General features: G+C 38.4%; 1 protein-coding gene across 1 annotated transcript in view; it reads right to left on the reverse strand.

Moving 5' to 3' along the window:
- The window catches only part of MOXD1 (monooxygenase DBH like 1), a 53,325-nt gene that overhangs the window by 8,842 nt on the left and 27,739 nt on the right, over positions 1-16,744 (reverse strand). The window contains exons 5-9 of the mRNA XM_083830704.1: positions 11,639-11,818; positions 9,281-9,383; positions 5,997-6,163; positions 3,551-3,742; positions 696-755 (exon numbers count right to left, since the gene is read on the reverse strand). Of these exons, the coding sequence (XP_083686830.1) occupies positions 696-755; positions 3,551-3,742; positions 5,997-6,163; positions 9,281-9,383; positions 11,639-11,818 (702 nt within the window). The remainder of the gene's footprint in view (positions 1-695; positions 756-3,550; positions 3,743-5,996; positions 6,164-9,280; positions 9,384-11,638; positions 11,819-16,744) is intronic.

Raw genomic sequence — 16,744 nt, forward strand, 5'->3', positions numbered from 1 at the left:
TGGCCTCACTCCCTGGTTTCGCAGTCAGCTGGCACAGTCCAGCTGCTGCAGTAGCTACAAGCGCGCGCAGGCAGAGCACCCACTTCTGCCCTGCTCTGGGGATAGCAGCTGCCAAGGAGGGTCTTTGCAACTCTTGGCCAACGTACGCAAAGTACTTATTTGAGCGGTTAGCTGCTGGAAAACATGATAAACATACCACACCAAGGTTCATGGCTCCCAGCTGCCTCATCTTAGGCATGCCTCAGTCCTACTTTAGGCGCAAGTGGTCTGATCTTAGTCATAGCATAAGTGAAAATCAATATTTAAGAACTCGTAATTACAATTTCAGGGAAAGATGGATAACAAGTTCATAAAAATAATTCATTATAATATGCACAATTTACATGTTAATATATGTTATGAAGAAATTCCTCCTTTTGCTACTGAAGTCTCATTTTTCAAGATCTTTTATGTTCTGGCCTGCTTATTTTTATAAACTAGACATATGAATGCAATATGCAAGAGATCAGACTACGATCATAGTATTCCTTATGACTTAAAACCTAAGACATGAAAGACAATACATAATTAACTGCACGCAAATTAGCAAATAAGCTCACACATTTTAATAGCATCTTATGAAAAAGATTTTGGTCCCCCAAAATGGTCACCTCATCTTCTGTGTGCTTGTTTTGATCCAATAAAAATTTTCTTACCCATGTCATGCGAATTCGGTCCACAGTACTGTAGTGACATTCTGTGATTAAATTATCCCCCTGAAATACAAGATTTAAGAGGTTCACATTTCTGAATTTTATGACCACTAGCTTAGGGTATCTATGGATGACAGCAAAAACTTAAAAGGATCAGAGCAGTTGATATGAGTTTTTGAAAGAGCAAAGGATTAGGTAATTGGTCTATGCTAAAACTTTGGCTATTAGCATTTATATTATCCCATATCCTCAGGGATCCCCCATGGATTTAAACAGAGCCTTATTAAGAGTATGATCTATTTTTTCAAACTGCAGTGGAAGTGCTCAGTTAGAAGCCTATTTTCAGGAAAATTATATATGTAGACAATGTATATAAATGAGTCCTGCTCCAAAACTCTTCCAGTGCTACTTTGGGTATCTCTCCCCACGCTAATTTATCCTGCCAACTTCTATAGAATTACTTGCCAAATCAGGAAAATAAGGTTTTCCACATCACAATAACAACTATTTATCTGCCAAGCCTAGGAGAAGAGGAGTGGCAGGCAAAGACTTAGCTACACCGACAGATATGTATGGGAAAGGCTGAACACTTACCTTCTCAAGTACATGCAATTAACTTTTTGCTGTCTTCATAAACAGATCTACAATGTTTTTAAATAAAAAGGTAATATCTTTGCTCCCTGTACCTAATCAAATACGTATCTCAAAATGACTATGATAATCAAATGGAATCAAAAATATTGAAGAACACAGACTTCAAAAATCTGACATTTTGGGGCAACTACATGTGTCACAAGGATGTCATAGGCTTATTTGCTCTGGTTTGTTTTTGTGTATCACCACCTTCTTTCCATATAACCCATTGTATTAATCTTCCCTGAAGAAATCAGATTACCCTTCAAAGGCTGAGAACTTCTACTTCCCTTTGGGCTTTTCCACTGCCAGATCAGTGATAGCACTAACTGTAGTCTGGGCTACCACAAGAAGGTGTATCAGCCTTGTGCCAGCTAAATGAAGACTGAGCTTTCTGAAGGAGCGTAAACAGGCACAACTTCATCACCCCCTGCAGGAAGATGCTTGTTGGCACTAGGGAGGACTCTGTCTCTGCTGGTATAAGGAGCTGCAGAATATTCACTAAAAGTTTTTCCTTTGCAAGATTAGATCTTTTGTGTCCAAATTCAGAAGAGGATATGAGTACACAAAGAAAATAAGATGGACTGCAGAGATGAAAGAAGGATACACTATGTGGAAGAGCTATCAGGAGAGTGTAGTAAGAACTTTGATGAATGTTTTTAATATTATTATTAGTATTATTAGTTAATTGATTAAACTGTGGTCAGAATTATACCAGAATGATGCATGAAGAGTTGTGCTGGTAATTTTGCATAAGATGAAAACAATTAAAGGGTACAAAAAAGACTCATTTCGGAGAAAGAAAAAAAAATCCAGCTTCTACTCTATCTGTCTTTTTTAAGTTGCTGATACTATCAAATACCTCTTTTTGTCTTTTTGCTGTCTACTCCCTTTTGTTCTTGAATTTTAAGAGGCCCTTCTCTATAATCTGCATGGATATTCCTAAAAGTATTACAGGCTTTCTCTGTAAACCTGTCATCTTCTGCCAGCCCTCTTCCTAAACCCTTCAACATTTCTTTCCTGGAGGAGGTAACACCAGTTTGTCTTTGAAGTCTCCGTGGAGTACTAGCAGTTGGACTTCAAAGACTAAATTCTGCACCTGAGCATCTAGATTTTGCTGTAGGAACTAAAGTTAACTTTTTTTTTTTTTTTTGCCTTTCAAGGACAAATGTCAAAGTATCTCAGTGTGGGAGAAGAGACATAAGAGAGGAGGGGACTTGAAGAGAAGCCTAGAAGATCAAACCACAAGGCTCCTGACTATACATGAAGTTCAACCATTCCAATGGCCTTTTCAGTTCAAATCATAAACAGAATGCAGTTGTTTGATATTTTGCATCTGACCAATTCCATGAGGTAATGAGCTTGTTCACATGCACCAGGACAAGCACATCGCCATCTGCACTGCTGGTCAGTTCTGGAGCAACCAGCTCTTTGCACTACTTAGCTTTCTGTCATCAGGCCAAAACTTCAAAAACAAATGCCAGCTGGAACTAACAAGAGATGGGTGAATAATTTTTAAATGAGTGACTCATCCAAAAACATAGAGAGAGAGACTTCTTTCATGAAATACCCATGAATAGCTACTGGTTTAATTTAACACTTTATAATATAAAAATAGTTTGTTTGTTTGTTTGTTTTTTAAGTGTATTACATTATCATAAGAACAGCAGATAGAATTGCATGATTCCTTCTTCCAAAGGGTTTTGTTTACTTAGTGACACCTCATGTAGAACAGGAGTGTAGAATTTTATTCCCAACAACAAATCAAAATATGAAGCAAATAGAAGACTTGGTTGATTTGCAGACACATTTGCAAGGCTGAATACTTGCCATGTGCAAATTCTCAGGATGTGCTATTTGGTTACAATGGCTCAGTAAAGCCACAAGGGGATGTTTCCATTCTTCGGCTGGCCGGATTCACGAAGATGGCACAACCAGGCACACCTGTGATTTTGTCATCCACTTTGTTCAAGAATTTATGATGGTAAAGTTCAAGTCAGTAATTGTAGACACCAAAAAACACCCAGTAGATGAACTGATGGTCCAAGCCAGTTCTGTAATGAATTGTGTGGATACTTACAAGACACAGCAGCTTTAATGCATTAATCATTCTGTGATAAGTGGGAAAATGACCAATCCATTAAAGAAATTAATCCTAAGTGTGAGTAAATGTTAGGTATATGATCTCTTAAACAACTTCAGGGAAAACATTAAGAGTGTCATACTGGCAAGATGGTTCTTTCTTCTTCCAGATACTGAAACTCCTGGAAGTTGAAGTCAAACTCATCATCATATGCAAGCAACTTCTGCTCCTCGCCATTGCGGAAGTGGCGCATCCGGATAGCTCTGCCAGCAAGATGAGCATGAAGAAGTACTGCAAACACGTGAATCCCGCTAGGTCTCTCAGCACCTAGAGCCTGGCCAGGGGAAACCAACACCATCAGTGTGCTTAGGTGCAATGTAATGTAATGCAGAGTGAAGATATATTAATAAATGCAGTTCATGTTCTGTCAGTTTACAACAAAGTACAGTCTGGAGCAAAAGCAAATCAGAATGTGAAATTAAGGTTTTATATATTAAAAAGTTGCTGGGATTTTTATTTTTTTTGCTTCTTTTTAATAAAACCATGTCTTAATTCCTAATCCACATAGTTTTTATGAAAATCAACTGGACTGCCAATAGTTATCAATACATTAAGACTTTTCATAGAATCATCATCATAGGATCACAGAATGGCTCGAGTTGGAAGAGACCTTAAAGATCACCTAGTTCCAACCCGCCTGCCATGGGCAGGAATGCCACCAGCTAGATCAGGTTGCCCAGGGCGTAATCTAACCTGGTCTTGAATACCTCCAGGGATGGGGCACCTACAACCTCCCTGGGTAACTTCTTCCAGTGCCTCATCACCCTCTGAGTGAAGAATTTCCTCCTAATCTCTAATCTAAATCTGCCCTCTTTTAGTTTAAAACCATCCCCCCTTGTACTGTCATTATCTGATTAAGCAAAGAGTCTCTCTTTTTATAAGTCCCCTTTAAGTGCTGAAAAGCTGCACTGAGGTCACCCTGAAGCCTTCTCTTCTGTAGGCTGAACAGCCCCAGCTCTCTCAGCCTTTCTTCATAGAAGTGCTCCAGCCCCTTGATCATCTTTGTGGCCCTCCTCTGGACCCATTCTAACAGATCCACATCATTCTTGTGCTGGGGGCTCCAGACCTGGATGCAGCACTCCAAGTGGGGCCTCATCAGGGCAGAGTAGAGGGGGACAATCACCTCCCTCAGCCTGCTGGACACTCCTTTTTTAATACAGCCCAGGATGCAGTTGGCCTTCTGGGCTGCAAGCACACACTGCTGGCTCACGCCAAGCTTTTTGTCCACCAGAACCCTCAAGTTCTTCTCTGCAGGGATGCTCTCAGTGAGTTCTCCACCCACTCTGTACTCGTGTCCGGGATTGCCCTGACCTAGGTGCAGCACCTTGCACTTGGACTTGCTGAACCTCATTAGCTTCACATGGATCCACTTCTCAAGCTTGTCGAGGTCCCTTTGGAGGGGTATATACCATAATTTTATATGTATTATATTGAAATCTCAACATTACTTTAGTGTTACTGACCAATACTGATGAATGTGGATGTTTATTTATAGATAAATAAATAAATATTTAGATGGATCTATGCAGCTATGAATGACATCAATATTGTGCCACTTTAAATTAAGAAGCTGTAATTACAGTCTGTCCTACTTCCCATCTTCATGTCAACAGACAGTGAAATATTCTAGGTTTATATCTGAAACCTCTTTTCCTGGTCAAAAACATTTTAAAATCAGTAAATTTGACATCACTTCCATTCCAATTGAGATTTACAGACCCAAACTTTGGATATACTAAACACTTCTTCTTCAAAGCCCGAAATCAAAATAGTCTGTTATTGCAGTAGCTTTCAAGTGTAGCCTTAAGGTCAGAAACCTCACGATAATAGATTACTCCAGTGTTTTTAAGCTGAAATATGCTACAATAATATGTAACTTTTAACACCACTAAGAACAAAACTAAATTCCATACGTAATTTGCCCCTTCAATCCACATCATGCAAAGAAGACATTGATCCAGCCTTTCTCTAAAAATGACAGAGTATCTGAGAATCTCAGGTTTCAAACAATATTTCCATTATCTGTAGAGAAATTTAAGCTGTCTTCATGAAACCTTGTGTTTAATGAATGCATAATTTTTACTTTGGGCCATACAACAAAACCAGCTCAGGTCTTTAGTTTCTGCGGTTCATCTAAGAACACTTTTCAGGCTTTCACTTTACTATTAGGAGCCTTTTGCATGTGCATAGATCTTAATTAGTCTCTCTCAACATTTCTTTTAGGTTAGTGATACCAGGCTATCAATAGCTTTGCCTTGGAAAACAATGTATGTTTATATATTGAACACAGAATTAAATCATTGCAAACACAGTATCATTCCATATTACTTGTATCAGAAAAGCAACCTCAATACCAAGCATCCAAAATACCCAGATCCAAAAAGATTCAAAATTTCTTAGAGCAGCATGTAGCAGATGCTTTTGCTCATGTCTTTAACCAGCAACTATCAATCTTCCCAAGACGATAAAGAGGCTGTCCTAAACTATTTCTAAGCATGAAAACCACTGGTGTCAGGCAGGAGACATACCTCTTCCAGACACTCCAATGTGCAGTGACCCTCTGACACAAATTCAGGCATGCCTGGTGGGATATTGTGGAATAGGCTGACCCAAAGACCAGCTTCAATAACCCCAGCATCATATTTCCTTAAAACCGGAGTATAAAATAGCCTCAGACCAGAGTTATCTATCAAGCCTGCAACAAAAAAAACACAGTCAGCCATGGCTGTAAATCAGTATTAAAAAAATATAAAAACCCAATCATTTTGCATTTTTAAAGGCTTGTCCTAAGTTTCTTACATGAAAATCGAGGAATCAACCTCAATAACCTGGAAATTAGTCAAACCATATGCAGGAAGCAATAAATAGGGGCAGCCCACAGGAGGGTCGTTAAAGATGGTATGTTGATACCTGCGCTGTTCAGACACAAATGAAAAATGTGTGCTGCTCATAGTCCCTTCTGTTAAGTTACCAAACATGGATGTCAGAGAAAAGAAAGGAGACCACAGGCATACCAAACAAAACAAGGAAATAAGACCTCAAAAGGTGTCATGTGTGATTTTAAAATAAAATATTTAAAGCACAACGTAAAGTTGTATTTGTTTTTTTTTCTTTGAACTTTTGGAGCCGTGTGTTATATTCTGCTTGTGAATTTATTTATTCCTTTACCTTAATCCCTAATATTAATCATATTTTTTCTTTTAGATTGCCTGTCACATTACAGCATACCTCAGATGACCAAATGCATCCCTTTCACAATCTCCCCAATTAAGAGTATGAACTAAACATATGAGAAATAACTTCCTAAATCACAAACTTGAAGATAATTACAGCACTTTGAGTAAAGAAGGCAAGAGAACTACACTGGCTTTTAATCCTGCCCTCAAGGACTTCTCTTGATTTCAAAAGTAGTTTGAAGAACCAAAGCCTACTGTAAGAAGGTTGAGCTTTTAAAAGTGAAAATTATATGAATCTACTTCATTCATCTAAATGCCATATGCATTTGTTTGTATATCTACTCAGAATTTGTACCTCCACTCACTCACTGATTATAAATATTTATCTTGCATTAGCCATTTTTATGAGGCAAGATATAAGCAAAAACAAAGATTAATTTTTATTACACAAGCCTTAAATTCTGTGTTAGCTCATCTGGTAACTTCCTGTTTGCTGCTCCTTTTCAAATTTCAGCTTTGAAAATCAAAAATGCAAAAACATTGCCAAGTATCTCAGAGAGGTAAGAGGCTTCCTCTATTTGTCTTCTAAAAAACAAAACAGACATAGCAGTGGCTTAAACCAAATTTTCCATCAGTATGAAATCAACAGGTTATTTTAAGACAGGCAAATGACAGAGGGACAGAGGAGGCACTAAGTTACTCCTTCCCTGTAGTACCTAAGACAGAGTAGCATGTAAGTATTACAGAACAAACGATATGAGCTAAGCACAACCAATTACAAGTGGTAGGGAACGACAAGACAATCTGCAGTGTACAAATCATATTTCAGCTGATATACACTGTACCACAACATCTCAATTTTAATTCATTTTGGAATCTGCACTCATTCCCTTTCTGAAGCTATCTGTAATCTCGTCAACTTGGATTTTTGTGGTATTCCCCCTTCAAGCAGGCTGCTAATATCTAAATGCCAAAAATTGTTACAATATCTAAGAGTTTTTGTTAAACAAAATCAAAAGAGGTCATCTTTCATATTAAAGGGGATGTAAATGACTTCAGAAAAGGAAACATTCAAAAACAGACAAGAAGCAATTCTTGAGTCTAACCAGGAGCCAGCACTGACTATGAAGCTGAGTCACTTAGGCAAACATTGCCCCAAATGCAGAGGTGAACCTGATGGCTTAATTGCAAGACCCAAGCTGGGAAAACACAGACCCCAAAATGGGAAAAGAAAGGTGATCTGGTGGCAGGATGGGTGGGAGGGCTCGCACACCCCACCTGCACCAAAGCAGCGGGAGCACCTGGGTCCTCTCTTTCCCTCTCTTATCACAATCTCATACCATGTATTTTGTCAAGGAGGAGAGAAACACCACGCAGATCACAGACACCCTGCTCTGCCTACGCTCTCTGAACTTTCCCAGGTCTTCGGTGAGACTCTGTGTTCACCTGGGGCTGTCCCAACAAAAAACAAAGCTGTCCCCGTTGCTTATGAAGGAAACAAAATATTACTGATTCCCAGATTTTGTGTATGTTACTTAAACTAAACCAAAATCATACAGCACAGTCAATTAAAAGAAAATAGTGAATTTGGGGACACAGTCTCATTTGGATACAAGCTTTCTGGATGTGACACATCAGGCTTTCAGGTAGTATTTGGTGGAAAAGCGTGTAGCATCAAGGGTGCAAACAAAGATTGCTGTATCACATAAGAATGTGCATGCTGAAGGGTGAGTGGCTGTCATTAAATAAAACAATTTTAAGAAAGTTCATTTCTGACATAACAAAGAAAGGGAATAACAGTAAGAATGCCCTAGCCAAAACAAAGGAATTTACTTAAATACATAGGGATGTAAAGACAGACCAGTACACTGTGCTGCAATGGATTTTACTCAGTTCGTCTGTACTAGTCATCAGAATATCCTCAGACATAGCAGCTCAACAAATTTTTGTTAAAGAACAAAAAAAAAAAAAATTACTGATCTTTTCAAAGGTCAGCTTTGAAGTATCCTAGATTTTTGGGGGCTCCCCAGTTTCACACACAGACTTAATTTTCTTTCTTCTAGGTATAAATAAATTTTAGAATGAAGATTAAAAAATAACATTATAAAAGAGAAGCTTATCAATTAAGATAAACTGGTTTTACCTAATGAATAGTCTAGAATCCTGAGTTTTCATTTCACTTTCAGAAATTACCCACAGTGTAGCTAGATGTCTTTAAAAAAATACTTTAAAAATGAATAAAAGGCACATTCCCTGTGATGCTATCTAGCACTTTGAGTGATGTACTGCTATTTCTCAATCTGAATAATGAGACTTCTGGATCTCTGATATGGATTTCAGAGCAGAAGCAAAGCACAAAGAGAGAGATAACATGAAGAATGTTGTGATAAAAGGTGTATTCACCTGGTCCACAACTCCTTGTATCTCTGAATCTCCCACTGTCTTCAGGCTAAGACAGTGTGAAGTTTTTCTCACTTCAGTGCAATGAGAAAAACACTGGGAACCAGGAACTACTGAGCAGGGAAAAATAGCCTCAGCTTTGCATCTCTTCTGCTTGCAGTGTGATGCAATGAGAAACTCCTGTGTCTAGTACATTTTTCAAACTTGCGTGTTTTAAAGAGTGTGAGGGTACAAACCTTCCGTGTATGATGGATTGTCGTAGTGCACCTCCATAAGAACAAACTGAGGGTCAGCTGCTGTGCCGATGGATAAGCCAACGTGGGGAGGGTAGGTGAAGCCCTGGAAATCAACACTTGCACATTAATCTAAGGAACTTTTCCCATAATTAAAAGTGTTTTTTCTGTGTGTGTGTGTGTGTTTTTTTTTTTGTGTGTGTGTTGTTTTTTTAATAAATAAAATTACCGATACAATCATCATAATAATTAAATTTACAAATGTAACTTTCTGAATATGGTATTTTGGCATACTAGATTTATTAATACTGCATGCACTAAATAACTATGCCAGTATAAATTATTAGGGCTTGTGCTTTCCAAAAGATAAAGCCCTGAGCAACCCAGTCTGTCCTCATGGCTTACCCTCCTTGAAGCAGGAGGCAGGACTAAAAACTTCCTGAGGTCTCTTTCAACCCGCATTATCCAATGATCGTATGATTTTTTATCCTTTATTTATTGCTTGAGTAGAAAATGAAAATGCCATTTTAGATGTATAAACACTGCACCATCAAGCAGTTAGTCTGACAATAAAATCCGTATGAAAAAGTGAATCTACATTTTAAATGTTTCTAGTTTACAAAAGCAGTAATTTTCAGGGAATACTGAAGTTGTTTGCAACTAGATTGTTTTTCCTGCATAAATCACTGCATTCTAAGAAAAAATTATTTCAACAATAAAAACGATCTTAATGGCTACATTTACATTAGGAAGCCATGTGATGAAAAAGAAATTGATCTGTACAGCATAACAGCTTGTGCTGGACCCTCTGTCCTCAGACTATTTTCCTTGGACAAGCTCTACTCAGACCCTATGCACTGAATCCCATTTGTTGCTGGGAGGTGCTGGGTTCAACCCCAAACATTCAATTTAACTTGAAGTTAAGGAAAAAAAAAAAAAAGAAAAAAAAAAGCAAGCTTAGTGAAGTGGGGATAACTGGGAGATTTGCTTCAGAAGCTCACTCCTGATTCAATGTAAAATACCAGTATCTTATAAATGAACTCATTTTATAAATGAACTCATATAACATATTCACTTTTGGAGGAATGAATCTTTACTACACAGATACTATGTTTGAGATCCCAACTTTCCGATGCTTGATGGACATTAATGAATTAATCTCAGAATATAGTAGTAAGTATTATCACCTCCATGCTACATAAAGGTAAACTGAAGCACTGTGAGTACTCCAGTAAACCTGAATGTAACCCTCTCTGTAGATCTTTAACAGGACCATCCTTACAAAAGCCTTCACAGAGTTTGTGAGATGATAACTTATTTATATGAGTTTTTTTTTTGTTTCACTTAGTTTAAGAAAGTTGAAAATACAAATACTAGGTCAGAGCATAGCTGATGGCAAAAATGCACAAAGCATACATCAGGGATAATGCTCATAGTGGATTAAGCTTCTTTTGATGAGTAGCTACATGGGTAGCACATCCAGCCTCCTCACACTGCAGCACTCAAAGACAGTTTTTGGACTGCTAGTTGGCCAGTGAAGCATCCAAAAACTGTGATCCCCCAAGTCCCTCTCTTTGCCTGCACCAGGTTTGAGTGGGCATGCAGTGAAGCAAGGGGGTAAGGAAGGGTTGGGATGCTTCTTTTGGCAGTAGTGCTGCCTTATGTCAGCTGAAAGCATTAACTGCAGCTTAAATTAGCATATGAAATAAACTGAAAACACAGCCTGGGGTTAACATGGCATCAGAGACTGTGTTTTCAGTAGATATGCCCCATTGCCACAAGCGAAGTCGTCCTTGTGCCGGCTCTGCACCAAAACACAATCACTCCTACACTGAAATTATGCCTTTTAGGGCTGGGAAGGAAATTTCAGAATGATTTGCCTGAATGGGGGAAGGTCCTTCTTAGGCACAAAAGGAGTTAGACATATGTCTGACTTCAGTTGGAAAGTCTTGGATGCAGTCACCTACAGAGTGCTTTTCATTCTGTCATCCTCCACAGATAGCAGACATTAGTCCTTGCTGGAAGCAGTGCATTTTCTTATCAGATGGGGCAAGCTGATATGGTGACAGATTTCCATGTTCCCAAGTAATCTTTTTCTGCCTAAAGCATCAACTCTCTGTACTATTTTCATTATTTTTAGCTTGTCACTCAAGACGTTCATTTCATTTATCACTTAGAAGGCCAACGAGAAGTTGAAGACAGCGATGAATCCATTTAGGGATTGTGCTTGTTTACCCATAAAAAATAAAAATAAAAAAGACAGATTAAGAATTCACTAACATGCTGGAAGGAAGCTTTATTGTGATATACACCCTCCTGATGCCCCATTGATGAACCATGTTAGACAGCCATTCATCCTACCTCTCCTCCAATGGCCCAAGCAAAAATGACTGTCTCACATGTGAAGAATGAGTCTGGCATGTTGGGATGGTAACACTCGTGTCCGTAATCCAGCACACTGTCATTCAAGTTGCTGCTGCACTGATACAGCAGGATATGATGCACCAGGTTCTCATGGCCCTTCTGGATCAACGGCTCAACCTGTCAATGTTAAAATGAAAACGAAAAGGAAAGAAATCACATCTCAAATATGACTATTTCAATGTGGGTACGCAGACAGAACAGCAAATTATATGGTGCACTTTTATTGAAAGAGAAGCCTTGATATTCAATTGTAACTAGGTTGAGATGCTACTTCAGCGTTCCTCCAAGCATTAAAAACATTTTTGGGTGCATCAGTAGGGAACAGGAAGAAAAATCTGCGTCTTGATTAAACCTATGTTGCCATCTGTCTTGTTCTCCCTTATCCCACCCTGGTCTTGAACTGTCACTTGTCTTTCTCCCTGCCCAATCCTGTTTAGCTGCATTCCAGCATGAAGGGGATATAAACCAGCTGTATGTCTGCTCAGCTAAACCAGCTTGGTATCTGAACTACTCAGGACATTTCATCCCTGTCTCTGCCTCTTTTGTACTACTTTGAACTAGAGCTGCCCATAAATTCTGTAAATGTAGGGGGAGCCTGGAGGTATAACCCCACATTCCTCAGCAGGTCAAGATGGACTTCCAAATTTTTTAGACGTCTATGAAAAATTAGACCTAATTTACAGTCTGTTCAGTTGTAAAGACCTCATTAAAATTAAGTCATTCCACAGAGGTCGGGTGCTCTGGTCTGCTTGTGGCAATGAGGAGCTGGAAGGTTCTCAGGGGTGCAGGATTGCCCACAGTGTAATGTGACCACTGAACTTCAGGGTAGCCCAAAATTTCATTCCAATATAACAGTGTTAGCTCTCTCTTCGGATGGATGACGTTAAATTACCTCCATCAGAGATGACATCTGGGCAAACATGAATACTTCTAAAAAAATTATTTTGCTTTTCAGAAAGATCATATTCCACAAAATATCAGCGTATAGAAAACAATATTAAAATGAAAAGAGTTTCTTCCTTGTTTTGCATTCAAAGATTGAATGCAAATCCATGTCGATCATATCTACCTTTAAGTTGAATAACATACACATTCTCTGTAAATGTTTTCACAAGAAAGGTGAAGGTTTAGCAATACAGCACTTAAGATGTGGAGAGCCATGCAGTATTGCATTTTACTATTGTTAGGAAAGAGAAGGTGTTTTAAAGAGGAAAAAAATGCATATACATCCTAACATTGCATCTATTTGTTTTGCAAGCACGTGAACCCCAGGTACCAGAGGACAAGGGCAGGGTAAGAAAGAATAGTTTATTACCTTATTAAAATATTTTCAGCACAATATTGTCACCAGAAATTCATCTCTGCACTTTCTTCAAACCACTAAACCAATTACAAAAGGGGAAGGGCAGGAAGAAGTGACTAGAGCCTGTTCATAACAAGACCACCCTCAGAGATATAAATCTGCAAAATACCATTGAAGTCGGGCTCTTGGGGAGTCCAGCTGCTGCTGAGTACCTGCAAGTCTGTCCAAGAAGTGCGCAACCCAAACCCACCCACCTCACTGTGCTTAGAAATCAATGGAAGGATGCCAATTTACACAGACATACCAAAGTTTTGTTCTGATGGCTAGACTGAAATGCTTCACAAGGGATATTCTGTACTGTTTTCAGTAATCCCTATTTTGGTTAGAATTACCATCATCATGAATTACTCTACTGTGAAAATAAAGGTATTTTTGAAAAGGTGCAAAGAGTCAGTTCACCAGTCAGAAAAGAATTCATATCCAAATATATCAGGCTGACTGACAGTGATTCAGAAATCCATTTCAGCTTGATGTTGCTTCCTCCTCTGCTCCTTCATATACATGCACATCTATCCAAATGCTGCAGAATCGTATCATGGTAGCTTATAGATGAAACAGCAATGTATGTCTTGGGAATTTAGAAATTCCACATAGTGTATGGGTTAGTCGGATGATGGTTATGGGAATATTATCTCTGTATCTACCAAGAAAAAAAGAATATTTTTGTCCAAAGACATGACAGTTCTGCCTGCTGCTACAGGATCCCAGTACCTGCTGTGCTTACAATCACTACTGCAAAACAAGCTTCCCCTCAGAACAATGGGACAGCACCAAAATTAGAAACTCACATCCTGTCATCAGTTTCTTACTGTCAGATACCTAAACAAAAACAGCATTTCAGAAAGTAGTTTTGTTCAGCTTTCTTTAGTGAAGAAAAAACAAAAACAAAAACAAACAAAAAACAAAAACAAAAACAAAAACCTTGAGCATCTTTGCAGCGTATCTTGTAGGACTTCTCATACTCTTCACATGCACCAAGAAATAATGAAAAGCAGCAGTGAACTTAAGACCTTTCACACATTTTAATTACAACTTGGTTACAGAACTACCACCCTTCTCTCCTTCCTTTTAAACAAAATACAGAAAATAAAAGGAAAAAAAAAAAAGAAAAAAAAACCTACTAGGTGTGGGTCAAAAATCTTTTAACAAAATTTTAGGAAAATCACTCATGATCACAAATTGTTCGTTACCCAGTAATGTAGGGAAATATTTTACTGGCCAGCTCCCTAAGGCTCACAGCATCATTTCTGACTGAAATGAGAAAGAAAGAGGAGCAGCCCCCCTTGACACACTGGGTTCCCTTTCTCTGATTCAGTGAGTAGCTAACTATACTTACTTAGTGGAATAACTTCAGCAGAAAATAAAATCAAAAACTTTTATTTGACCCTTTATTCTAGTGATTAACTGAAGCAGGGATTTAAACATGCCAATTCTACATCCCAGGTGAGTGCTGTCCTAGTTACTCAACCGTTCATCATTGTAGCTTATATAGTGAGGAGGGTGTTTAAGCTGCCTCCCTCTTCCTCTCTCACTTTCCACAAAGAGCATCTGTGCAGCTTAATTTGCTTCAAGCAGAAAAGAAATTACAAAACCTCTTTTTTTTTTTTTTTTTTCAATAAACAGAATTCTTGTTTTCTGGCCAGTCTTACAAACAATGATGAACAACGACCAAGTTCCTCAAAAATGAGGCCAAATCTAGCAAACCACTAATGCATTTAAATGTACGCATAAGTAGTCCCAAGTGTAAAATCAGTTGCTAGAGCAGGTATCTACAATTAAATACCTAATACCAGGGTGGCCTGGTTTCCAGAGCACTTGCAGTCCCAATGAATGATAACAATTTCTGGGATCATCTCCTACAAGGTTATTCCTCTATGAACAGCTCTATATCAGTCTCGATCCCTAATTATAGCCATTCATTCATAAAATGTGAACTGTTTAGTGCACACATTCAGAGTTTCCAATTATTTGAATTTTTAAGCATTTTTTTATTTTGGGGGGGGGGGGGCGGGTAGTAGTCTTTAATCCACAAACCACAGAACTGAAAGCTTAGCTAAGGTCTAAGTTTGCAGGTCTCCAGTCACAATAATGGTGGGCCAACACTGAAAAGTCACCACGGCTGTCTTGTGCATTCGTCTTGGGAAATAATTCAACTTTTAGAATACTTATGAAAAGATAGTAATTTACTATGCTAAATTAGGGCATGAAGAAAAATATAGAAAAGGCGATAAAAGTAGGCATACTATATAATAGATTATAAACACTGCAGACTTCATTAATTTTTGTTGGGATTCTTATAGATAGGCTTGCTTAGTTTGTACTTGTAAAGTAAGGGGACACTCAAATGTCACTTTCAGCCACCAATATCCGAGAAATTTAGAATGGGTTGTAGTGAAAACGGGAGTCAGCCCCCAGATTTCAGTAATTATGAGGAAAATTGTGACTTCGAAAAGTTGTTCCTTTCTCTTTCCTTGCTAATTCCTACTCACCTCCTTTTAGCCAAAGGAGTAAAGAAAGAGGCTGAAAAGAGATTCAAAGGGAATATACATATAATTACAGAAAACATCCAATTCTCCATTTTACCTCATTCTTTGAGGTGCCTTCACTGTTGCTGCAATGCAAAGAAGAACCAGCTGTCAGGGTTCATCTGTTTGCCATGTCGGGAATAAGCCAAAAGAGATACTGCACTACTGGGGCACCTCAGTGACTTCCTCGCCTGCAGGCAAAGTGCATTTTCTGCTTGACATTTCATAACTGCCAGGGGCTTGGAGAACAAAAGCCCTATGTCCACTCTGCATCAAATTGCCAAAAGCATTTGGAACTGGAAAAAAATAAGTGGATGCACAAGAATTGCCCTCCTCTGCTTTTCACAAAACCTGCAAACAGAAGCTGCTGTTTTATTATTCATGAAGGCTTACTTTTTGCATCCTCTCTACCTTTCCTGAAAGCTTGGGTGAAACATCTTGCTAAATGAGCACACTGACATACATGAACGTATCTGACTTTCATTAAAAGAGGTAAAAAACAATAGATGTACTATAATCCCCCACCACATCAAATAATAGTTCCAAAGAAGGAGGTATTTAAAATAAACATCATGCAAAATAAAGACAATGCCTTTTGCAACCAGAAGTATGGGTTATGGTTATGGTGTTTGATTAGCATTATCTGTACTGATGGGGCAGGTTGAGAGGTATCAAAGAGTTCTTTTCATCATTACTGTCTCTCTTAGTACTTCTCAAAATATTGACTTTCAAAATATATAAAAATAACAAATTCTCAATTTAAGTTAAAATAGGAAAGACACTTGCTTCCCACCTGTTACTTTAACAGAAACCCTATTTTAGTCAGCAGGTTTACATCACACGAACAAAGATAATGCCTACGCTCACTAGTTCTGGATTACTCAGCTTCAATTTTTCTTCCTCTCTTCTCTGTTACCTGTTATCTCTTTACCTACTGCACAAACTGAACATACCATGTGCATTTGTTTCATTAAAAAAAAAAAAAAAACCAAAATTGTAACATAATAGAGGCTTGCATCTCAAGCTGCTGATAAGCAGGGTCAAGATACTAATGTAAGACACATTAAGTGGGATGAAAATGCAAACAGATGAAATGGTCCAAGAAGTTAGATTCCCTACAAGGAAAAATTATCTCCAGAAAGCTGGAAGTCTTTC

Source organism: Anser anser, assembly GCF_964211835.1.
Source record: "Anser anser genome assembly, chromosome: 3".
NCBI lineage: Eukaryota > Metazoa > Chordata > Aves > Anseriformes > Anatidae > Anser > Anser anser.